Source organism: Cygnus atratus, chromosome 2, assembly GCF_013377495.2.
Source record: "Cygnus atratus isolate AKBS03 ecotype Queensland, Australia chromosome 2, CAtr_DNAZoo_HiC_assembly, whole genome shotgun sequence".
Classification (NCBI taxonomy): domain Eukaryota; kingdom Metazoa; phylum Chordata; class Aves; order Anseriformes; family Anatidae; genus Cygnus; species Cygnus atratus.
In genome coordinates, this window is record NC_066363.1 from 55,811,413 (window position 1) to 55,835,957 (window position 24,545).

General features: G+C 42.6%; 1 protein-coding gene across 1 annotated transcript; it reads left to right on the plus strand.

Annotated features, from left to right (window-relative positions):
* The first annotated feature begins 1,304 nt into the window (after positions 1-1,304).
* Positions 1,305-12,806, plus strand: PDIA4 (protein disulfide isomerase family A member 4). Its single transcript, XM_035552620.2, has 10 exons — positions 1,305-1,656; positions 5,046-5,214; positions 7,258-7,463; positions 8,147-8,285; positions 8,458-8,663; positions 9,308-9,466; positions 10,552-10,703; positions 11,094-11,250; positions 11,341-11,574; positions 12,138-12,806. The coding sequence occupies exons 1-10, from the start codon at positions 1,323-1,325 to the stop codon at positions 12,551-12,553; spliced, it is 2,172 nt and encodes a 723-aa protein (XP_035408513.1). The 5' UTR covers positions 1,305-1,322; the 3' UTR covers positions 12,554-12,806.
* Positions 12,807-24,545: the final 11,739 nt, after the last annotated feature.

Here is a 24,545-nt window from a genome sequence, read left to right on the forward strand (position 1 = left end):
CTTGGTGCCTGACACCTGTGACTCTCTAGCAAGTCTACTAACCTCGCTTTTCAACTTGGTTAACGAGTATAGGTATAGAACTTAGCCGTCACAGAAGAAAAACTATTTAATCCTGCATTTCACATTCTAACAGATGAAAGCAATAATCACGCTACTTCTCCCTCTTACCTGGTTATTTTTTTTCTGTGAGTTTTTTTCACCTGTTTTCCAATGTCCAAACAATGTCAGCCCTGAAGTGCTGGGTCTGACAGAACACCCCTATATTGATATAATATTGATATTATCCAGCTGTCTGTTGGTTAATCTCCAACAAAGCTGGGATAAAATGGCTTGCAGGAGCAACCATTTGTCTTATGGCAGAACTCAGATGAGGATGGCAGCAAATATTTCACACACCAGCACTACACTCAAATCACAGAATCACAGAATTGTAGGGGTTGGAAGGGACCTCAAGAGATCATCAGGTCCAACCCCCCTGCCAAAACAGGTTCTCTAGAGCAGGTTGCCCAGGTAGGCATCCAGACAGGCCTTGAGTATCTCCAGAGAAGGAGACTCCACAACCTCCCTGGGCAGCCTGTTCCCGTGCTCTGTCACCCTCACCGTGAAGAAGTTCTTTCGCATGCGGAACTTCCTGTGATCCATTTTGTGGCCACAAATCAATGGTCATGTCAAACAAACACCCTGTAAATATTTCTCTTGCAAACTCAGATGAGGAAGGCAGGAAATATTTCACACACCAGCACTACATTCAAATCAATGGTCATATTAACCAAACACCCTGTGAATATCAACCTCCTACACTCTTAATTTTTCACATTCGGGTCAGTATCTAACCCAGCTATGTACCACCACCGCATTACTGTGTGTCTATGTTAATAAAACACATCATCGGAACAAACTCTGTTTATTTTAATATTTATTCCAAAATCAGGCGGGATCAAGACAGCTTTTCTGAGCAGGTCTCATAGAAGGTCCCACTCGGCTGTAGCAATACACATTTAATTTGAAAAAAAATAAAAAAGCAGGATTTTTTGTGTGACGTTCTCTGACCTCTGACGTCCACCACACAACCACCAGGACCCGCCCCCCCCCCGTGTCGGCCCCGCACCACCGCCATGGCACGGCCCCCTCACGGGGGGCCACGCCCACCCGCGCACGCGGCTCGCCCTGACAGGCCGCCGCCACCGCCCTTGCGCCCGTCCCCCGGCAGCACCCGCCAATCCTGAGCGCCAACGTTACGCTACGCCCGGCGGGCGGGCGGGGAAGCCCCGTCCCCCTCCCTCCCCGGCACCACCCCCGTGCCCGCAGCGCGGCTGCGCCCCATGCTCGTGGCGGCCGGCGGTTGGCGGCCGGCGGGCAGCCAATGGGCGCGCGGCAGCTCAGAGCAGGGCGTGCAGCTGCGCGCCGACGGCCCCGCGCGCTCCTCGCCGCGCCGCAGCGGAGCCGGGGCCGGGCGGCGGCAGCAGCAGCCAATCAGGGGGGCGTGCCAGGGCGGCGGTGGCAGCAGCAGCAGCAGCGGCAGCAGCAGCGGGAGCAGGAGCAGGAGCAGTAGCGGCGGGATGAGGTGTCGCGGGGTGCGGGCGCTGCTGCTGCTGCTGGGGGTGGCGCTGGCGCTGGCCGTGCTGGCGCGCGGCGCGGCGGCCGAGGAGGACGAAGGTGAGCGCGGGGCGGGGCGGGGCGGGAGCCGTGGGGAGCCCCGCTTCGGGCCGGGGTGGGGGGGCAGGTTGCCTAACCGCGTAATTAAAAGCCTGTAATTAGCCGCGGTGGACGATGCTACGTTGCCAGGTCGTGTGTCGCCTCGTGGCGTCAAGGGGCGCGCTTGCAGCCCTTCGGAGCGTCCCCGTTTCCCCAGTTTGTGCTGTGGGCGCTTTTCGGCGTTTCCTCCCATTGTCATGGGACGTCGCCGAGCCGCGCCGCCTGCCCAGAGCTGGGCTTTCAGGGCTCTTCTGTGCGCTTGTTCCATCCCTGCTAATTAAATCGGCTGGTTGTAACCGTGCAGCCCTGTGACAAAGCCCTGAAGTTGTTGTGATGGGCACGCCGTGGCTGTTACGCCCCTTGCATGGCTACAAGGAAGGGTCCACGTAGAGAATCCGATACGGAAAAGGTGGAGGAAAACCTGCTTTCATAAATAAGGCTTTTGAGTGACCTGGCAAGAGATTACAAGTCTTGGCTTCTGTGTTTCTGGAGATGGAGGTCATCTGGCTGGATGCAGGCTGGAAACAGGCTCTACAGTGCCCTTCCCAAAGGAAGCTTTCAGGCAGAATCCAAAAGTTGTTCGTGTTTGGGTCCAGCTTTTTCACACGGGAATCATCTTACTCAAGGAAAACTTATCAGGCCAGGTTTCCACTAAGGGTTGAAAGTTCAGTAAAGCCACTGCATCAATCAGTTTCAGTTAGAGTAGCCCATCATCCCAAAAAAGGAGTGCCAGTCAGTATCACGTACCTAGAGTTTTAAAATAGGTGTCATCTTTATTAGTTGACTTAAGTAATGACGTGTTGAAAATTGTGGTATGAAACGGTCTGTATTCTACTTGAGGACAAGTTATAGCAGAGCTGTCGCTTCATTGCCTTGTTCACCTTCTTTGCAAGCAGCTTTAAGAAACAAAGTGCAGCTATTTTATTTTCTGGAGCTGTATTATACAAATACTAACTTCTTATTTCTACTGTATCAGATGTCACAGTTACACTCATTCTGTGTCTGTTCTCTTGAAAATGTAAATCATCGATTCAAAGTAAGGTTCCTTAATGACAAAAGCCTCACTGCCCCCTTACCTGCTCAGATCCTTAAAGCAGGTCCTGTGGACCCAATGCTGGTGGAGGTGTTAGAGGTAGCTAAAGTGATCCTAAGCGTCAGTGAAGCTACAGACTCCAGAGGATGAGTTCATGGTCATTACAGAAATGTATGTTCTCCTTAAGCAATTTTGGAAGGGCTGGAGTCCTGCTGTTACATGCCTCTATCATGCCTCCACCTCTGGGGAGGAAGAAGTGGATGTGTGTAATGACGGTACATCAATGTTAAAGCTTTGTGTTCGCAGGCTATGCAACTGCTTCCAGTGGAAGATACAAAATTACTTCAGTGATAGACGTGAAATCCAGTGGTTTAGTGTTTTTAACTTAAGCAGAATCTCTACGCATGATGCTTGGTTCTCGCCTTTCCAGACTCTGACCTTATGCTGCTGTTACTGCAGAGGTCTTTTTCTTACCGGATGGAAGCTAACCTTGTGAGCAGAAGCAAGAGTTGCAGTCTGGTCAGTTTCAAAGCTGCATGAGCAGAATTGACTAATGAGTTTTGCTCAAGTTCCTTCCATGGTAAAAAGTCAAATCTGATGTGCTTTGCTTGGAAAAGCAACAGATATTGCACAGCTCCCTGGGAATTCAGGCATAGACCAACCTGAAACACCCTGCAGTAAAATACAGCCCTCGAATCTACTGAGCACTGATGTCAGCAGAAGTTTTGGCTGCTGAACACCCCTGAAAGCTAGCTTTCTCACAGTGGCATTCCCAAATGTAAATAAATAAATGCTCTTGGAATTCTCTTGCAGTGTGTTTGGAAGCTCAGCCCTTCCATTGCAAGTGTTCGGAGGCAGCAACACAGAAGGCATTGTCCAGTTGTAAATAGTGCTTTTAGCTGATGCTTAGATGAGAGGGAAACAGCAGTAGTTGTTAAGAAACTTAATTCAGGTGACTTCCATTGTGTGATAAATGATCTCCTGTGATCTCTGACCATGTCAGAGACTTCAGTATTTTGGCATTGTATAAAATTGGGTTCTAACCAAAATATACACTCCCCTAGAAAATATATTTATGCAGAGAGCATATGCACTTATTTTTTTAGTATCTTTTAACAAAAAAAATGGTTATTGGTATTTAGTGGTATAATGTCCATGATGAGAATGTTGCTGTGGTTTGCTGTTGGCCTGAAAATAAGTTGGGTTTTCTTCCACTTTTTCCTGTTTGTACCTGGCCGCTGAATATTTTTTTTATAATTTATAATTTTTTATAATTATAAATATATATATTATATAAATATATATATATTTATAATTTTTTTATATAATTTATTTATAATTTATAATTATTGACTTCAAATTCCAGGCAAAATCAAGAGTATTTTCAGAATTCTTGTCCTGGACACACAGACTATGTGTACGTTATCTACTGCCTACTGCAGTCCTGCACGTCAACTTAGTCGAAAGCTAGCTAAACTTAGGTAGAAAATATATAGTTTTGAAAACTTTAATTTTCTTCCTGCTTTTTAACCATGGAACTCCACGTGGCTAAAAGGACCTTAGTTACATTGATGTATGTTTTACATTAGGGATGAGGTATTGTCATCATTTGTTCTGTGACTGAAATTCTTATAAAAACATTCAGTAAGGTTTGTTTGCCTAGAATTATAGCAGTTTTAACAACGTCTTTAAAACGATCATTCATGTCTTTGTGAATGATCAAATGTTAAAGACACGATCTCAAATTCTAAAGCAGACTGAACTGGTTGAAGTGTCTTGGGATCAGATTTCATGTGCAAGTCCCGCTTCTCAAATTGAGCAAATCTGTCTTCTCCAAAGGCCTGTTCTAGACCAGTGGTTTTGGACTCCTTAAACCAAAGGGCCCCCTGGGTGGGGGCCTCACTCCATTTGTTTCAGAAGGACATCTTGTCTCTATCACATGCCTGGGGATGGGTTTGCAGGGGTGTGTTCTGTGACAGTCAGTTTGTTTTTACACTTGCTCCACAGCCTGGTGCTGATTCTGAGCCTACAAGCAGAGTGATGCTTTTGCATGTAGAAAGCCTCTTTAATGAATTGAAACATCTCTGTAACTGAAAGCAAGATAGGTTTGGGTGGCAGGGCAGGGCTTGAGCAGTTAGGGATGGAAACAAAAATTCCCAAACTTGGTCAGCTGTCACTGGATGTGGAACAGGAACTAACCTGGTACTTCTTTAACTACAGGATGCATCTAATCCATCTTTAACCTGGTAGAGTTATTTAAACATTAAGCTTGACACAATCTAGTCTATACTGCATTTTTTTAATTCTATTTTTCCAGAATCACTTACAAAAGAAGTTGATGATGATGACGACGACGAAGAGGAAGATGATGACGATGATGATTCTGAAGTTAAAGAAGAGAACGGTGTGTTGATCTTGAATGATGCAAACTTTGACACCTTTACTGCAGACAAGGACACTGTGCTGCTGGAGTTCTACGCACCATGGTGGGTTCACAATCTGCAGCACCTCCTTAGGCGGCAGGATAGGATGGGTGCTGGGGGCTTTTTTGGCAATATGCAATCCTAAAAGGTGAGCTTGGGCTGTTGTTTTTGGGCTACTCTTTAGCAGGTATCTGTCTGAACCGTTTTAGGAAGTGAGAAGTTGTTGATACTGTTTCCTCATGTTAGTAAGCTGTGATTCTAAAAGCAGATGTCTGGATCATGACTGGTTTAAAAACATAGGTGGTTTCAAAGGCTATGGAGGACTAGTGCTAGACTGTGCTGTTGTCCAGGGCAGGAGATGGTTCTGGAGGTGTCCCTTTCCCTGCTCCTGTAACATAGGAAAGAGCATGCTGTTTTCTGTTACCACATATTTAGGTCATACTGAGGGCTCCTGTGCCAAGGGAAGCACTGCCCTGGGTCTGTCTCTGCTCTGTGCTTGTCAGGGAGCAGAGATGGTCCCAGTGAGCCCCAGAAAAGTTGTGCAGTATGGCCTAGCAGCCCGCTGTCTTGGCATGTTGGCCTATCTAGAACCAGTGTACTTCTAGATGTGGAGGAGGCTTCCCTAGATAGAAGGTTTTCCTTTTGAAGTTCCAGTCTCTGTCCTTGCCAGAAGGATGTGGTGTAAGGATATAGTTCCTTCATACTACTAGTTTAAACAGTGTCACATACATAATAAAAACTCTGCTGGTGTACACTGAGTTAAATCAGTACACTCAGGAGCTACTGTGGATTTGCCTGTGTACAACTGAGACAGAGAACTTAAACCAGAATATATCTTTTTTTTGCATTCTTATGGACAAAAATAATGAGGATCATTAATGGGAAAAATAAGAGTAGAATATTTGCACTCAAGCTGATGTGTTAGTGCTGCAGCCAGAACCTCTCTTCCTTTGTGGCTTAGTGATATAATGGATAAGTCATTTGACTTACCCATTTGTCCTTTTTCATAGAACCATAGAATATTCCGAGTTGGAAGGGACCCATAAGGATCATCAAGTCCAACTCCTGGCACCACACAGGTCTACCCTAAAATTCAAACCATATGACTAAGTCCAAACGCTTCTTTAACTACAACAGGCTTGGTGCAGTGACTGCAGCCCTGGGGAGCCTGTTCAGTGCACAACAACCCTACTTGGTGAAGAACCTCTTCCTGATGTCCAGGACTTTTTCTAGTCTTTGAATGGGAGGGGGGGTAGAGTATGATCTTGCTTGAGGTAGAGTTGTGTTTTATCTAATACCAGTCTCATCACACAGAAGCCTATTCCTTTTTGGCAACTGTAGTTTGCCAGCTTGAAAACTGAACGTGAAGCTTAATATAACCAAGTAGAAGGATGTGTAGTCACCACAGACTAGACACTTTTTTTTCCTGAACCCTCTCCTGCCAGTTGAGAGGCTAAGGAATACAGGCTGTTACATGCTACTTTTTTTTTTTTCCTGTTCTGTCTTCAGTTTGTCAAGCTGTATTCAGCTTTTCATATGCTGGTGTCCTCTGCTGTGCCATTTTTTGCAGCAGTAAGTTGTGCTCTTCCCAGAGTTTTGGCATGATGAGAGAGAACAGGTGCTGTGATATGAGAGTGGATGTGAGGTTTCATTGAAGCCCCATTAACTTCTGGTTCATTTTTCTCTTCAGTTTGAGTTTTAGGGTACCATATAGAGAAGATGAACCCAAATTAGGGAGAAGCTGAAGTCTGAGTAAGATGTTATCTGGGGGCAGGGAGGAGAAGCACAGTACAAGGTTTGCAACTTTGTAGAAGCAGTCATAAAATTTTCTTGCAGAGGCTTTAAGAAGCATATATGGAAATATGTTATCTTTTGAATAGGGGTGGGGGTGGAAATAGCAGAAAGGTTGTGATTTGAGCGAACTAGCTATAGCATCTCTTGCCCTCTCACCACCACTACCACCCCCCATGAGTCTGAAAATACAGCAAGACAAATACTCTTAAGTTGATGCTGTGAACATCTGGTAGAAGGCCTCCTGGAAATGTGGGGTAGTAAAATACGTCTCCATGTCTGCCTTGCATTTATCTGTCTACTTGTCTTTTACAGGTGTGGGCACTGCAAGCAGTTTGCTCCTGAATATGAGAAGATAGCCAAAACTCTGAAAGAAAACGACCCTCCTATTCCAGTTGCCAAAATTGATGCTACTGCAGCCACTTCACTAGCAAGTCGTTTTGATGTCAGTGGCTACCCAACCATTAAAATCCTGAAAAAAGGCCAGCCTGTTGACTATGATGGTTCTCGAACAGAAGATGGTAAGCACCAGTCCTTTGCAGTTCTTCATGACAAAGCAAGGAATTGTATGGTTCTGCTACTCAGACCATGTATTATCAAAGACTTTGATCTCAAGTTCCATTGTGTTAAGAGGAACAGTATTATGAAGGCTGAAATTTTACCCAGTCTTCTAAATTCTGTGTACTAGAAGGTAATTGTGCAGGTAGTGTGTAGTGCTCTTAGTGAGGAAAGGTTTTTAAAATTATGGCTTGATTAGAATAGGAGGTGTTGTGCTTCATGAGAGATCAGCCAGTAGGAAACATCAGGTTTGTAAATTGACATTGGGTATAAAACCCTGTGTTTCTCACTTAATGAATGTGTCCATCTTCACTCCAGTCAGAAGGAAAAACTACCTTTTCTGTCTGCTTTGAATGGAATTCACGTAATAACTTGCTGTAAAGTATAGACTGTGTTCTGCATAATTAAGATGCTCAGTAGGTGAAGAGAATATTAAAGACTTTGGCAATACCAACAGTAAAGTAGACTATAAAGGAGCTTGATTTAAAAAAAAAAAAAAGTGATGTAGTGTAAACCAGTATAAAAACTTGACTGTTTGTTCCAAGACCATGCTTGCCGCTCTGATATCTTGATATTGACTCTTGCATTTGATATACTACAGATATGATGGTGCAAACTTTAACTGGGCTATTGAACTATCTTTCAGAAATTGTAGCCAAAGTCAAGGAGGTTTCTGACCCTAATTGGACCCCTCCACCAGAAGCTACACTGGTATTGACCCAAGATAATTTTGATGATGTTGTGAATGGTGCTGACATAATTCTGGTGGAATTCTATGCTCCATGGTAAGCAAGAAGGCAGTCACCTCTGTTTTACTAGCACAGCTGGCCTGAGCATGCTTGGTGAAGCTGTTTTCTGTCATTATGCCTCTTCTAAAGAGGCTTGCAGCTCTTTCACTGCAGAGTTGAAGGTACCTAGCAGGACTGTGCATTGCCCTTTACCCTTCTCCGTCCTTAGGTGCGGACACTGCAAAAGGCTTGCTCCAGAATATGAGAAGGCTGCTCAGGAGCTCAGCAAGCGCACACCTCCAATACCCCTAGCTAAAGTCGATGCCACTGCTGAAACTGACCTTGCAAAGAAGTTTGATGTTAGTGGCTACCCAACTCTGAAAATATTCCGCAAAGGCAAACCTTATGACTACAATGGTCCACGAGAAAAATATGGTATTGTGACTTCTTTTATTTTCTTTGTGCTTGACTATAAATGTGTTGATGTAACAGTAGAGCTTGCAAACTTGTTCACATCCTAGCAATAGTAGTTAGAGGAACCTGAAAAAAATGCAGTCATATCTACATAAGCCAGCAATATATAGTAGTCTTATCTTTGTAACATCTTATGGTGGTACTGTAAGCTCCTTTTAATATAAAGTAACTTAAATGTACAAGCTGGCAGTATGAGTAAATGAGCAGCCGTTAGTTGCACTGCTGTGTAAGGGCTGGTGAAGTGCTTGGTACTGGGTTGTAATATTGAGGGAAGAATTAGGAATATCTGAGTGGAATCATGTCTCATAGCAGGGTCACAAGACTATGAAGGATCTAAAATTTCAAAAAGATGAATTACAGGGAAGGTCATCTGATATCCATGGAAGTCCTGAAACCAGCCTAAAAGAGACTATCCAGAACTGAAGCCTTTGAAGACCATGACTTCAGTCCTGTTGATGTGGTCTTTTGGTTATTGTGGAAGGGCTGCACAGAAAGAAAGGTGTCAATGGGAAATGTGGTATTAAATGATGCTGTAGAGAAAATGCCTGAACCTTTCAGTTTAGTAAATGTTCTAAGCAATTTCTTGTGGTGGGTTTGTCTCACAGGTATTGTCGACTACATGATTGAACAGGCTGGTCCTCCATCTAAACAGATCCAGGCTACCAAGCAGGTACAGGAATTTCTGAAGGATGGAGATGATGTCATCATTATTGGTATCTTTAGTGGAGAGACTGACAAAGCCTATCAGCTCTATCAGGAAGCAGGTAAGGAATGTTTTTAAATATTAGAAGACCAGGTTGTTGATATTCTGCCCAAGACTTTACGCATGAGAAGTTCCTTTATTTTTGCTCTGAATTCAGTAAGGGACTTAAAGAGGGGAAAAGGAGACTGAAGGGTGAAAAAAGCTCATACCAGGTCTTGATCATGTAACTGAAGTATCAGCCAGTCGCAGGGGGTAATCTCTTGATGTTGCATCCCTAAAAATCTATGCACTAGAGAGGAAGGAAAATTCCTAGCTGAGGTACAAATCACAGCTTCTTGCTAGCTTTGCCATATGCTTTTGCTGGCTTCATATCTGACAGTTTCAGAGGCTGGACTCTACCAAGTTTATTTGGGGTGAAGAGACTTGGAGGAAGGATCATCATCCATCTCTGGGTCAGTTTAGCTAGACCATTCCTGGCAATGCTTATTTTCACCACCACTTTGACATGACACGCTGATAGTCCTGTTAACAATTTTTGCTACCATGTGTAAGAGGCAAAGCACTGTAAGTGCTCAGTCCCTCTAATCAATCCTTGTGTCTCACAGGATTGAATTGCTTACAGCCACTCTGTTTCTGTTTGAGCATTGAGAGAAGTCAGGGCTATTCCTCATGATGTGGCTATGCCTGCTTCTGGGGCTGCCATTGTTTATATCTGGATTAAGATCTGATCTGGCTGTTCTGGCGTGGCAAAATACAGAACTGTCTCCCAGGTTGCCCACAAAGGAAATGGTTTGACTAGTTGACCTTGTGAGTTCCTTTAAAGCTCTACTTTTCTCTTATTTAGTGGAAAGCCAAGGAATAGGAGACTGATAAACAAATAGCTGCTTCAGCTTCACTGTGTATGTTCAGGAAGCTGTTCAAGACTTTACTTTGTGATTTAGAATAAATATTCTGGATGCATGGTTGAACAGCATCCAAATAGTGCTACACACGTTTCCCCACCTGTTTGGAGGTGAGAACTGTTCTCTAAGACTCTGGGCCATTCCATGTCTGAGAGAATTTCTGTGCAGTACAGTACTAAGATTTTGGTTGAAGGCTGTCAGTTCAGTTCTTGATGACTTTTCATTTTCCCTAACCTTTTTTCAGCTAATGGCTTAAGAGAAGACTACAAGTTTCACCACACCTTCAGCAACGAGATTGCAAAACTATTGAAAGCATCTCCTGGAAAACTGGTTGTAATGCAGCCAGAAAAATTTCAGTCAAAGCACGAGCCCAAGATGCATGTTTTGGATCTTAAAGTGAGTAGTTAGTCCAAAGCTACAAAGTTTGTTCAGAGATTGATGGCTTTATTTGTATGTATGAGCAGTTGGCATCTTTCTGATGGAAATAGTTCATTAGATATTTGAGGTAACCTGTTTGTCTCCCAAAATTATTCTGGTTTGTTCTTCAAAGCTTTATGAAATTAATGCAGAGATTATGCATTCAAATAATTTACTACTGCAATTTTCAGGTTAGGGGTAGAACACTAAATTATCATTAGTGCTTAAGGATTTGAAGAATATGGTGAGGGCATTATTTATAACATGCCACTTCCTTAGTCATACATGCACAAATACTAGTTTCCAGTACTGTGTAACAGAAATGCCACTTACTTGCACGTCTTTTCCCTGTTTTTCTTTTTTTGGCAGGATTCTACAGATGGATCAGAGATCAAAGAGCACGTGCTAAAACATGCTTTGCCTCTAGTTGGTCATCGCAAGCCTTCCAATGATGTTAAAAGATACACTAAGCGTCCTCTAGTGGTTGTCTATTATACTGTAGACTTTAGTTTTGACTATCGTGTTGGTAAGTTAAGTTCACCATCCCTCTGCTTTGGAAGGAAGCAAGCAGTAAGTAACTAGAAATCACTAATCCTGCTGTATTCTGGTTCTTCAGCTACTCAGTACTGGAGAGGCAAAGTTCTGGAAGTGGCCAAAGACTTCCCTGAATATGTGTTTGCTGTTTCTGATGAGGAAGATTATTCTTCTGAAATAAAAGATCTAGGACTACTTGAGAGTGGAGAGGATGTCAACGTTGCCATTCTGGATGAAGGTGGCAAGAAATATGCCATGGAGCCAGAGGAGTTTGATTCTGATGTACTCAGGCAATTTGTGCTGGCATTCAAAAAAGGTATAGTTCCTAAAAAGAAAAAAGCCATTTGCTTGTTCTCCTTCAATCACTTTTTCCCTGGTATTATGGCTACAATAAAATCATATGTGCAACCTTATAGTGCTCTGTGGCTTAAAACTTTTGAATGATTCTTGCCCTTTTTTTTTTCTTTTAACCTTGGTTCATTAACTTTGTTGTTTAGACTATGTTGTGGCATCTAGCTGTATTCTAACACTAAAAGTGTTTGGTAAGCCTAAAAGCTGCATGTGGCTTTGAAGTGTCAGTTGATTATTCATATTTATGGCTAGTATAATAAATCACTGTCTAATACATTATGGATGGATACCCAGAAAAAGAGGGAGGAAGCTTCTAGAGAACTGAGACATTGTTACCAATATTTCACAAGCTTGCCATACTAAAAAAATGGTCAGCAAGCTAGCCAGTGTTTCCTGTAGAGGTAAGCTCATTTACTGGTGCAACACTTTTCCTTGGTGTGAGGATGTACTTCTGCCCTTTCTTAAGGGAGATCATAAGGATTGTTTTTACCCTATGCTAATAATGGTGTGTGGTTTCCTTTCTCCTAGGAAAACTGAAGCCTATTGTGAAGTCCCAGCCAGTGCCAAAAAATAACAAAGGGCCTGTGAAAGTGGTAGTGGGTAAAACTTTTGAAACCATAGTAATGGATCCAAAGAATGATGTTCTCATAGAGTTCTATGCCCCGTGGTGTGGACACTGCAAGAAACTAGAACCAGTGTATAATGAGCTAGGCAAAAAATACAAGAATGAGAAAAATCTAGTCATAGCCAAGATGGATGCTACTGCCAATGATGTGACAAATGACCACTACAAAGTAGAAGGATTCCCTACTATCTACTTCGCTCCGAGGGACAAGAAGAACAATCCTATTAAATTCGAAGGCGGGGACAGAGATTTAGAGCATTTGAGCAAATTTATAGAGGAGCATGCGACAAAACTCTCCAGAACAAAAGAAGAGCTTTAGATGAGATGAGGGATGGTAAAGAGAGAATTTTTTTGTACCTTGTAGTTTAAAGAAAGTTACCGACAAAACTTCCTGAGAGAAGAATTCAGCAGTTGGAACAAGGAAATTCTTGAGCAGTAAAGCAATTGCAGTATCTTTTTTTGCATTGCAGAAAAGTTTTCTCTGGACACTGAACTTCTATGATATGAATGTCTTACGTTAGTTATGGTTTTGATCTTTGGAGGAAAAATACATCCTTTATTTTTTGTGACTATCTTGAGCTTGATTCTTTGATTCCAATGCAACTGTTTTTTAGAAGTTAAGATACTACCAAAAAGAGAGAACCAAATTCCTCTACCAAATATACTTGTCTTTTGTTGGTATGGTTACTTTGGGGGCGGGAAGCCAAGCTCTCTTGCTTTATTTCTGTATACTTACTCAGGTGACTGTATTACTGTATTGACTGAGGGTAAGAAAGCGTGTTTTCTAAAATGTGGATGAATTAGTCAGTGCTATTGAGATAAGACACCAGTAATTTGCTAACCAAATACGCACTAGACCTGTCTGCTTTTGACTTGTGGATCTCTGTAGAGCAGGTGATGCTATAATAATGAGAAGTCACTTAGACAAATTTGATATGCGTTCACATTGACCAGCTTATATCTTAATCTTCCCAAGTATGTTTTGGAGCAATTGGAGCATGATGGAAATAACATCTAGTGGGGCTAATGCTAGGATTCAGGTATCAGATCTGTGTGTTGCTGTCTCAGAGAAGATAGTGTTTGGTACTGATTCTTCTGTGGAAAAGACTGGACTTAGCAGTCCAGGAACAGCCTGCCTCTTTCCAGAGCTCTGATGCTGTAGCATGTGCCACTTGAGTGTCACTGGAGCAATTTTGGAGCAAACTTAACTTCGCAGGTAATGCTCCAGACCTAGCAGCATTGTTTTCAGTCTTACAAGAGGCCAACATTATCAGTCTTCCCTCAGTGTTTCCATGCTGCATTAGTTTTCAGCTTTTTGGAGGGTGTGAAATCTAAAACCACCACCCAGTCTTTTTTTTTCTCCTGATGAGATGGCATCTTCTGTGTAGCAAGAATAAACCCATGTCTAGGATTTGGTTGTTAAGGTAATGCCCAAAGCCTTCAAAGGGATAAGTAATGCTTCTCCTATCTTAGTGTACTTTGCATCCCTGTTGAAGGAGGTGTGCCTCTGCCTCAGTAAGGGACTGTTTCCCCCAACAGTTAACAACCTTCCCAGCAAAGCGTGACTATTAAATTCTTGCAGAGGTGTATGGGACTGTATGAAGGCTTTCACTTTATTAAAAATTAAACTGAAGCTATTGAACAAAGCTCACCAGCAGATTATGAATGAAGGGGATGGTGTTAAATCTCCATGGAGTGCTGGGGTGTGTGAGATTGCATTTAGCTCCTGTTTTTTATCAGGGGAAGCTGAGAAGTGCTAAGCATTTATTTACTCAGGATCATGTCTCAATTGCTGCTTTGTGTTAAAGCAGTTGTAGTCATTTACTTCATGCCCTGGCATTGTCAGTCTCCTCTTTTCACAGTAGAAAGGGCTTTCCTCTACTATCCCTAAATATACAGATGCATTGCCTAAACTTAACATGCTTCATCTACAAGACTCTTACAAAGTGCGTTATCTTCATTTGCTGGTTACAGCTTTTCTGTAGAGCCTTTGGAGGCCACAATCTGTGATAAATGTCTGTGTAGGTAATAGGACATGAGATCAAACTTAGCTGACCATCAATGTGTTAGAGACGACTTTTCAGCTTTATATATGTAACCCAAGTAGAATGTTCTGTTCTGTCTCTGCCAGTTGCTATCAGCTCAGTTTTTTGAAGAAGTAAGCACAGATTTCTTAAACCTGTTCTCAAACATAGTTCAGTTTCTATCCCTGAGATACCTCACTTAACACTGCAGGAAACTAAATTGCTTCTGCTTATCACTTGTTGTTACAGTAGATTAGTTGCAGGCTTGTAGTTATTTATTCCAAAACAGATGTTGCCTACCCAACAGGGAGGACACAGATAAATATAGAACACGTAGTGGGGGAGGGAATCCCTTGCTGGGGCTGGGGCTCCATTCTTGGGTCAGTAAATGTCAAAAGTTGGTAAGAATTTTCCACCTCTCTTCTTGCAGCTGCTAACTTCATATCACTGCCAGTACCGTACTGCTTCTGGAGATCTGCCTTCCACAGGAGGCTGTGTGGGCAGAAGCCACTCTGGGTTGAAAGCAAGCTCTCCAGCTTGCCGGGAGCCTTGCAGCAATGCAAGGCGCTGGAGTGGCAGAGCTGTGCTTGCATGGAACTCCTGCATGCTTTCCCTTCCCTGGCTCTGCAGGTGGAGGCAGCGTGGGTTGCAGATACTTAGGGCTGTGCTCAAGGGCCTGGGTTTTATTTTGGGGTGGCACTGCTCAAGTCAGCTGTGTAAGAGAGAAATAAGCCTAGCTGTAATATTACGAACTTAATTTCCTGGCATCTGTGAGCTGCAAGAGAAGGCACTGTTGCCATGAGTTAGTTACAACCACGAGGTTATAGGTTTGGTTTATGAGCATTAAAGAGGGGTGAATTCCTCATTCTCTCTACGTTGCTGTCATTTGGCTGTATTTCCCTCCAGTCCTTGCCTGTGTTCTTCGGCACCTCCGCTCTGTAACTGATGTATTTATCTTGACTGCTTTCCAGCAGAAAAGAGAATACTGTTCTCTCTCAACTTGGACCAAAGTTATACTGGAAAGCAAATGAACTTAGCTCCAGTATCCCATCCCCTGTTGTGTGCACTGTCAGCATACCACAGACTTTCTCTGAGACTTGGCCCTGTGCTAGGAGTCTCACTGGGGTAGTTTCATCATTAGGCCACAGCTAGATAAAGCTATCTACCTGAAAGGTGACATTTTTTTTAAAAATGTGCTTGATGCCTTTAAGGAAAATAAGTCATACCATCTATTGGATTTTCTATTAAATGCTTTTCCCTTTCTGGTACATGAAGAGTGGCATCTATTCATCCTAAATTCTATTAAGGTATTACCTAAGTACTACTGCTCAGTTTCGGTGTTTCACCTCTTACAAAAGGGGGAAAAAATGCACACAGTGCAGAAAAGCAAGGGAGGAGGTCGCTTGCTCTTACCATAGCTGTACAAGCATATGATACCATCTCAGGTTGTAGTTCCAAGTGGAAGAAAGCTTACAGTTCAGGCTTCAACACAGGTTTGCATAGTAGTAACCATTCCCGGATAGATTGCAAGTAGCTCAGTGGGGAAGACTTACTACCACATCACGTTCTCACACACAGCTTTGAGGGGAAAAAAAAAAAAATCTGTAAACTGTGGTATAGTTTATGTAGTCAGAGCTGAGACTTCAGGGCCACTCCCTTACCCTGAAGGGCCGAGGAGTGGGGTGGTAGTACCTCCAGCACAGCCACTCCTCCACTGAGAGTGCGTTTCTGTTCTATTTCTAGGGCAGTCAAGGCTACAGTAAATGCTGTCCTGGGACTCTGATGCTAGCTTTTTTTTTTTTTTTTGAATTGGGAGAGATTAACAGGCCATCTTTCTGCAATCAAAGTTACTGCTTGGCTTCTACAAAACAATTTTGTTCTTCTAAACTGTTAATTATGGTGATGTCTGGGGATGGTCCAAGATGTGTTTGGTAGCAAGCAAGGCATTACAGATCAGACAATTCCACAAAGTTTACTTGCTCTCATGTAATGCTATATGTTGAGGTAATGGGCTTCTGGAAATTCAAATGTGAATAAGAATGTATGATGGGGTTAAATACTTCAGAAACGAGCACTTAATATAGTGGTCAAACTTCTGTCCTTTCTCTCATGGTAGGCAGGAGAAGCCCCTGCAAGCTGCCCCCGCTCCAAAATGCGTTTGGTTAAGATCTGAATTGGAACTGCACAAGGATCAGAGAACTGAGTGTTGCAGCATGTGGGGTAATAAGTACATCAAGCCCCGTGCAAGCGAGTATGTAACCCACTTAAAAGTGACACAAAGCCATGTATTTAAGTAAAGCAAGCAAAAGCCAAATTGCTTAAGTTGCATAGCTCCCTTTTTGGTAAAAAGTGGTGATCTGTGACCAGCACTAGCTGAAACCTCTGAAGTGATGCAGTACCTTGCCTCTGTTACCAGGTGTTTCTGGGACATCGGTTTGAACTGTGGGTTGTCACAAGAATCACTACAAATCACCGTGGTCCACAGTGACCAGGTTCCCCTGGTGTCAAGGAAGAAGGGCTTCCCCTCTTTTCCTGCCTGAACCTGTAGTAGGTTGCAGGAAGCCATGGGCTGGCAAAAGCTTTCTAGGCACACAGCCTCACTTGAAATCTGTGTCCAGAATCCCACAGCACACGGAAGGCTGCTTGCTCATCTTTGGCAGGTCCTTGGCCCTGAAGCTGACTTCCTTAGACGCTATTGTGCATCCTTCCAGAGTCCAGGAGCCATGAACTGCTGTCATTTCAGTATGAATGAGGTTCCTGTGCCATGAACAGTTGGTCTTACACCCTGTGGTTACCTGAGTTTGTACCATGGCTCTCTGGAGAACTCCTGAATGCTTGTCTGGCCAAGTCCTTGGCAGAGGCTGGGTGAGACTGCTCAGTACCTGCTCAGTACTGGAAGGACTTGGTCTGGAAGGTTGTGGCCACTCTCCAGTTTCATCTCTGCTTGTAGAGGAAAAGATTTCTTCTGTGAGTTACCATGAATCTATACATCAGAAAGGCGGAAGTTTCCCTTCCAGAAATGCTCTTTGTTCAAATCCCAAGCTGCGTGCAGCTTGGTAAACAAAAACGCATAGAAGATAAAGCTACATTTAACACAACCGTGCAAATAAAACCCTTGTCAATATCAGTAACCCAATCCTTTGATGGATTTCATTGTGCTGGGGTTTTGAACAGCCATTTGTTTCTTCATTGTGAAAGCTGATGTTTGTCAGCCTGCTCTTGATTAATGTGCTACTACTCACTTTATCTAAGCTACAGTAACCTTCCTGAAATTTAGTATGCTTTGCCTTACAATAGAGGAGAATTATTCTGTAATACAGCCTAGTACACTGCTGCTCAAAGTGATAGAAGTAGAGTAAAAGAAAATACTGCAGAAGGTGGGCTCAGAAGGAAAGCAACTGATAACCCACATTTCTATAAAGTCTGAGAAATCAAGACTAGACATGACCATTTACTCACTCACTCTGATTTCTTTACATTTCAGTCTATGTTTCCAGCTGTTTGAACCTAATAACTTGCATTTAACCTATGTACCCATTAAAAAAAAAAAAAAGTCTGCACATAAGTCGTGGAGCTTTCGTTAAGTGCTGATGCTACACTGATGTTCACAAAATGCATTCAGGTAATGGATCGTGCCTTGAAAGTGGTACTATTTTGAGTACAGAAGGCAATTTTGCATTCACTTAGAGTGATATAGTTCATATTACTTCTGCTTTTACCTAGAGGTCTTCACAGAGGGCCTAGTGGCAGGTGGATTGAGCTTTGTTCAAGATCCTTCTAACAAATCTGAAAGAGAAATAAGCAAGCAGTATGTGCAAATCTAGAGAGGCATTTATTGGTGTACTAACCGGTCCATTGAAATATAAGTGGCCTTACTAATCCGCCTCCGTCTATTTTTCTGAGAGCTCATCCTTAGAGTTCAATTCAGACAAAGCTGTTGTTAAATCTTTAAATAGAAAAATCACTGAATAAATGAAAAAAAGGTCACAGTGGGCTTTGTTTTTCATTTTCATGCTTCCACAATACACCACCATTAACAAGATCCTTGATGCTTGCTGTTTTCTGTAGTGGCACAGCAGCAGTACAGGCAGCGCTTCCTCATGCTGACAGCTATCCAACAGGACTGCTAAGGATCAAAACGTCTTTCATCTCAGTAATGTGACAACAGCTTCAGTGGTACAAGCAATTCACTGTGTGCTTTATTTCTAACAATACATCCTTGTTTTGCTGAGAATTAGGTTGTCAGATAACGTAGGAATGGTCAACCTTAATCAGACACAATATTTAAACACCTCAACCTGAGGAGATGCAGCTGAATGATGGATGTGTAAGTAACAACTCATCCTCATGGCTGTGGAACATTGCAGTTTGAAAGACCAGACCTAGATGACTGATGGAAAGCATACTGCTTGGAAAAGAAAGAGAAAATTCAAATAATGTGTAAAGATCACTATGAATATGTAACCACAAATAGAAGGCAGTACTGCTCATCACTCATCATACCATAAGCAAATACAGATCAATAACTATGTGAGTGAAGGAAAAAAAAAAAAAAAAGCGAAGACTTTTGAAAGTCTTTGAAAGACTTTGAAAGTGAAGTCTGAAAAATGCATTAATTCAGATACAGAATAAGTAGAAAAGTATAAAGATCTACTTGGAATTACAGATATTGTGTTATTGTTTGACAAAAAAAGGTCTGGTCTGAAAACAGCAATTTTAGCTTATCACTAGCTGAAATCAATAATAGATTTAGACCACTCATTTTTAATCTTAGTAAAAGAAAGAATGTGCATTGCTTGACTCAAGAAGTGCTTCTATAATAGACAAAGAAACCAACTTCAAAGAGTCAATCGAATGCATTCAAAAATATACTGCTGTTTGTCATCCAAAAAGAAGCAGTTACTATGTGGTTCTCTGCTAAGATATTTCACCTAGGTCAAGTTGTTTCTTTTTTCTCTTTTTGTTTGTTTTGTTTTGTTGAACCCAGTGTTAACTTTTCAGAATAAGGACTGACAAAAATATTTTTCCCACCTTCCCTGTACCCAGAGATTTTGCCTCATCCCCCAGCCCCTGCCTTCCCACAAAAACTCACGGCTTCTCCTGACACCTGCAAACCCAATGTGCTCTTGGGATTCTCTTGAAGCTCTAAAATCCCATGTTTTTTTTTATTCGTTAACCCCCTTATTTGTGCTAGAGCTTACCTGGCACCCTTTTTTCCCCACGCCCAGCCCTGGGGAAGGGGTGCAAAGGCCAGGAGGTATTTAAAGTATTTGGGTGCTTGCCATTGCACTAAAACAAGCCGAGAGTCTGGGAGCCGCACGGCAAGCAATGTTCCACCTGCAAAATGCAAGGTCGATGCCTTGTCATGGGGATGGGCTGCAAAAGACCAGTCAAGTGCAGTAGTGGGAAGGGGGGAAAGAGAGAACGAGGAGATCAATCTGTAACTGACTGTGAACAATCAATTGAGATGCCCCACTACCTTCGGACCAGCCAACACCATTTTTCCATCCGGAAGATATTTATACCTCCAGTATTCAACTACTTTTCAGAATATGGCTATTGATGGTTCTGTGCCCTTGGTGCCGTGTCCCCGGTGCCGTGCTCTCGGTACCAGCCCCGCCGCCGGCGCCAGGCCCGATTTGAGGTACCGTCACCGAGCGGAGCCAGGACCGGGCCCTGCCGGCCGCTCCGCGCCGCGCTGCCCCCTGGGAAGGCGTTATGCAAATCGCGGCACCGCGCCGTTTCTGGAGCCTGCGCGTGGGCGTGGCCACGCCTCTGGCCCCGCCCCGCCACCCTCCCTTTTCTCTCGGGGGTGATCTGGTTTCTGCCAGCTGAGAGAAAAGAAAAAGTGTGGCAGGAGGGGGTGCCCAGGCACCCTGCGGCTTTCACAATGTGTTTTTAGAAGCAGCCCTATGGGAAAAAAAATAAAGCGTTTCTGCTCTGGGCAGAAACTCCTTCTACACTCACGGTGCCAGCAGGCACGTAACGTACACCTGTGACTGAAGGTCTCCAATAGTGCCAGTGTTCGTGAACGCCTCGTTAAAAATAAACAGATGAGCAAAGCCTCGTGCTTTGCCAGCTGATCTCATGGCTTGAGAGGCCTGGTCTGCAATAATTTGGACCTGAGCGTTCTGCAACCCTGTGAGGCGCACCAGCACCTGGAGAAAGCAAGCACGTTGTGCATGTTCACAAGAAAGAAGAAACCTAAGTCTGTGACTGACCTCATCAGTACCTGGACAACATGTCAGGAGAGTGTGGACTTCAGCGTATGTCACCTGCAGGTGCGTTTGGTAACAGAATAGAGCATCAGCAGTGTTCAGGAGGGACAGAAGCAACAGCAATGGTTCTTTAGTATGCAAATAGAAGATCTCCAGCACAGAGCTCAAAGGAGGAAGAACAGAAGATGAAATGGATATCAAAGGAAAAGGAAAAAAAGATCTTAAAGGAGAAAAAATGTGCTGACACTTGTGGTGAGGGCACCACATCTTTATTGCCTTTCAGACAGGCATGAATGCGCAATAGATTAGTTATATTTCTTTATGCAAATGCATTGTTCTAGAGGAACTTCTAAAGTGTATATGCACACACTTCATGTGTGTGGTATGAATAGCTGTTTGTGATTGCCTCATTTTCCTGATATTTAATACACAACTTGTGTTAATTACTGGAGAAAATTATTCACAGCAATCTGTCCAAAACTGAACATTTGTAAAGTGCAATATAAATGATCATTGTGCAATTTTACATTTGTTTAAAACTATGGTTATCCAAAATATCCATGACATCAGTCACAGGATTTTTTAGTCAGTATCTTGGTGCAGCAAGACTTACCATAGTTTTCTCATCAGGACTCACTTGCCAGCCAAGGATAGCAGCTTGCTGTGTGCCAGCCATTTACACAGAAAATAGAAATCCTGCTACAAAATCAGTCTTATTGTTGCATAAAGCACACAGAAAGCAGAGCACACACAAGTGGGCCCTAGCTTGGTCTCAAGCCGAGAACATCACTAGCTCCAAAGAAAATGTTCTTTTTAGGGTATTTTGTATATTTCTTTACATTATTTACTTTGTATAAATAATCTGACCAAAACTCTAGGATGAGCTTCAGCTGAACCAGTCTAATACCTAGTGAGACCCAAGAAAGGCTTCATTCCTCTTCTATGCCACCAGTTGCTCCCTTGCTGGTCACTTCTTTGCTAGGTTTGTTTTCTGCCAGGTTAGTGACTTGAATTAGCTCACAGAGAAACATGATGAGTACCAGAGGTTGCACAAGGCATGCAGCAATATTTAGGACAATGAGGGAAGAAAAATTGCCCGTGAGACTACTACCCTCTGCTAGAAACAAGCTGATAGGTCTGCTCAGCTGCAAGGAGGGACTTCATGTTCTCTCTTCAAACTCTTGAAAGCTTCCTCAGTTGTCAGCATATATTCTGGGGAAAATGCCTCTTAGTTACAGGATGGGTAGGGGAATGTATGTCCTTGCCACCCCCCCACCCCGGTAATCCTGCTCTGATAGGTGTGTAATAAAACTCTACAGGCTGGAAGGCACGTCCTGTGATGAGCAGCTGAGGACACTGGGTTTGTCAAGCCTGAAGAAGAGGAGGTTGAGGGATGATCTTATTGCTTTCCACACCTTCCTGAGAAGGGGAAGTTGAGAGAGAGGCGTTTGTCTTTTCTCCCTGGTACCTGGTGATAGGACAAGTGGGAATGGCTCACAGCCACATTGGGGAAGCTCAGACTGGACGTTAGGGAAAAACTTCTTTACTGAGAGGGTAAACAGATACTGGAACAGGCCTCCAAGAGTGGTGGTTGATGTGCTGTGCGTGTCTGTGTTTAAGAGAGACACATAGATAATGCTTTTAATGATATGTTTTAATTTTGTGCGAGCCCTGAAGTAGTCTGACATGTTTGAACTTGATCTGAAGGTCCTTTCCAGCTGAACAATTCTATTCTATGTGCCCAAGCTGCATGCTGTTTTGGTGCTCATTGCAGAAAAGATGCAAGTATCTGGTATTTTAAGCTCCCAGTACATATGCAGGAGGAGAATGACTACCTATCCCTTGCCCACAGCTGTGTTTTCATGTCTCCTACCTGTCCTTTCCCAGAGCTGTGACTCTGGCGCTCTTTTCCAACTGCAGCCCTGCAAACTGCTTCTGCAATTGGTATCAGATGACCAGTTGAGGTGAGTCTGTATGAGAATAACAAAGTCTGATGAAGTAAATTTTTTTTAAAAAAAGAAAACTTGTGGCTGCTTTGGAGTGGCCTGTAATTATGGACAGAAGCATGAGATAGGTAAAACTGACTATAACAGGAAAGGAAGCTGTCTTTGTTACTTAATCAGAAAGAGAGCTGTGCAGTAAATGTAACACACTTTATTTTGAAGGGATGGGTGTTCTCTGAGCAGCACTAAAACCTGAAACACAGAAAATGGCAAAACAGAGAGAGAAGGGCTACTTTTATTGTAGTTGGTCTGGAATCATATGCTAAATGTTCCCCACATTTTTTCTGAATATTCTTTTTTTAATTTTATTATTATTTTTAATGCTGAAAATGCCTATATGAAGAGAAGAAAGGGCAAGGATTAGCAAAGGATAGGTGCTTGACTGTTTGGTTGGATTATTGGTAGCAATGTTTTGACTTTTTGTTTTGGAGTAGGAACTGCAGTATTGTTATCTATCCAAAACTAGAACCTTCTTAACTGATCTTTATCTCACATTTCCAGAGCATAGACTGCAATTAAATATAGTCACAGATAATCACTGAAATGCTAATCTCCTGCACTTTGATAGCAATTTATTCTTCCTCCTTTTCTCCTATGAAAATTTGACTATCTTTGTGTTATTACTACAGACTAAATTCTGGCCTGTTTGATTTAGTTTTTCTTTTTACTTGCCTGTTAGATCATACGCTCAGATCTTTATCTGACCATCTTTCTCTTCTGGGAACAATTATAGGAATACAAATCAGGTCTGACGTGTTGCCTTGTCCTCCTGCTTGCAGTGAGAACTTTCTACAGCAGCAGAAAGTATTGGAAACTGTTTGGAGTCCATGGTGCTATTCTTTGTGGCTAGAGAAACTTTCATTAAAAATTAATTGTTTGCAGATTGATTTATTTCATCCATATTTAAAACTTGGGTGTGGTTTTTCTTGTCGTTGTTTAAAAGGAATGTTTTGTGGTATTATAGCTGTTTTATTCCAGCTAGCATGCACAATAAGTTTCCATTTTATTTTTATAATTGCTGATAATTGGGTTCATACTTTCAGCAAGTGTAAATCAATATTGTTTTATTAACATCAACAACCATTAACTATTATTTACATGGAAAAAGCACCTACACACCTCAGCAAATCCAGCACACCCTCTGACAGACAACTGTACAATGAACAGGCAAAAGGAGGAGAGGAAAAAAAAAACAACTCAACAACAACAACAAAAAACAGCCTGCAAGCTCCTTAAGGCAGAGATTTTCTGCATTCTGGTTTATATCAGCTAAGGTCCTTGGAGTATTCACAGGGCTAGGACAGTGATATGGAACACTGCGCAGAGCATTATCACAGAGCATTTTTAAAGTGTGTCTCCTTTAGAAGTGCAACACTCCATTGTTTTAAATTGGTGGGAAATAAATTATAGATCTGTAATTTCAAGACAACAGAGAAAACTATTTTGTGTGACACTGTTAGCAGCACTTGCTTCTGAGGCTCAGTAAGACTTTGTTTTCACCTGCTCAGGGTGTCAGTCTTAAGAGAGAACCTATATCACTATGAAAATACTTTGTGTCTTCTGGAGGACAGAGGAGGAATTGTGAAGTATCTGTAATTACACGTCTTTTTTTTTTTTCCTCCCTTGCATAGCTTCCATGCAACTTCAAGTTTCCCCCCTGGGAATTAATTAAAATGACTTTATTTAATCTCTGCCAACTATAGGTATTTGTATATTCAGAATCTTCTAGCGCCTTTCTCTAGGGAATATTTGTTGAAGATATACCTCAGCTTTTACAGTGGATGTAATGACGTTGCATATCTGCAGTTATTATTTCTTACATTAAGCATCTAATCTAATACTTCCAGAATTTAGTTTAAACAGCAAAACAAACTTCTAGTGAAAGGATAACTTTGCTTAAAGAGAAGGTACTATGTCTAACTGTACTTTGAGCTATGTTCTGTTCAAAATGTTTGTTTTGCCTTAATGAGAGTATTATGTAATCTGTTAGCTTTGCACTACTTCTGTATCACTCAACTGAGTAAATTTCACAAGATATCTGGTCATATCATGAGGAAGACTATTTT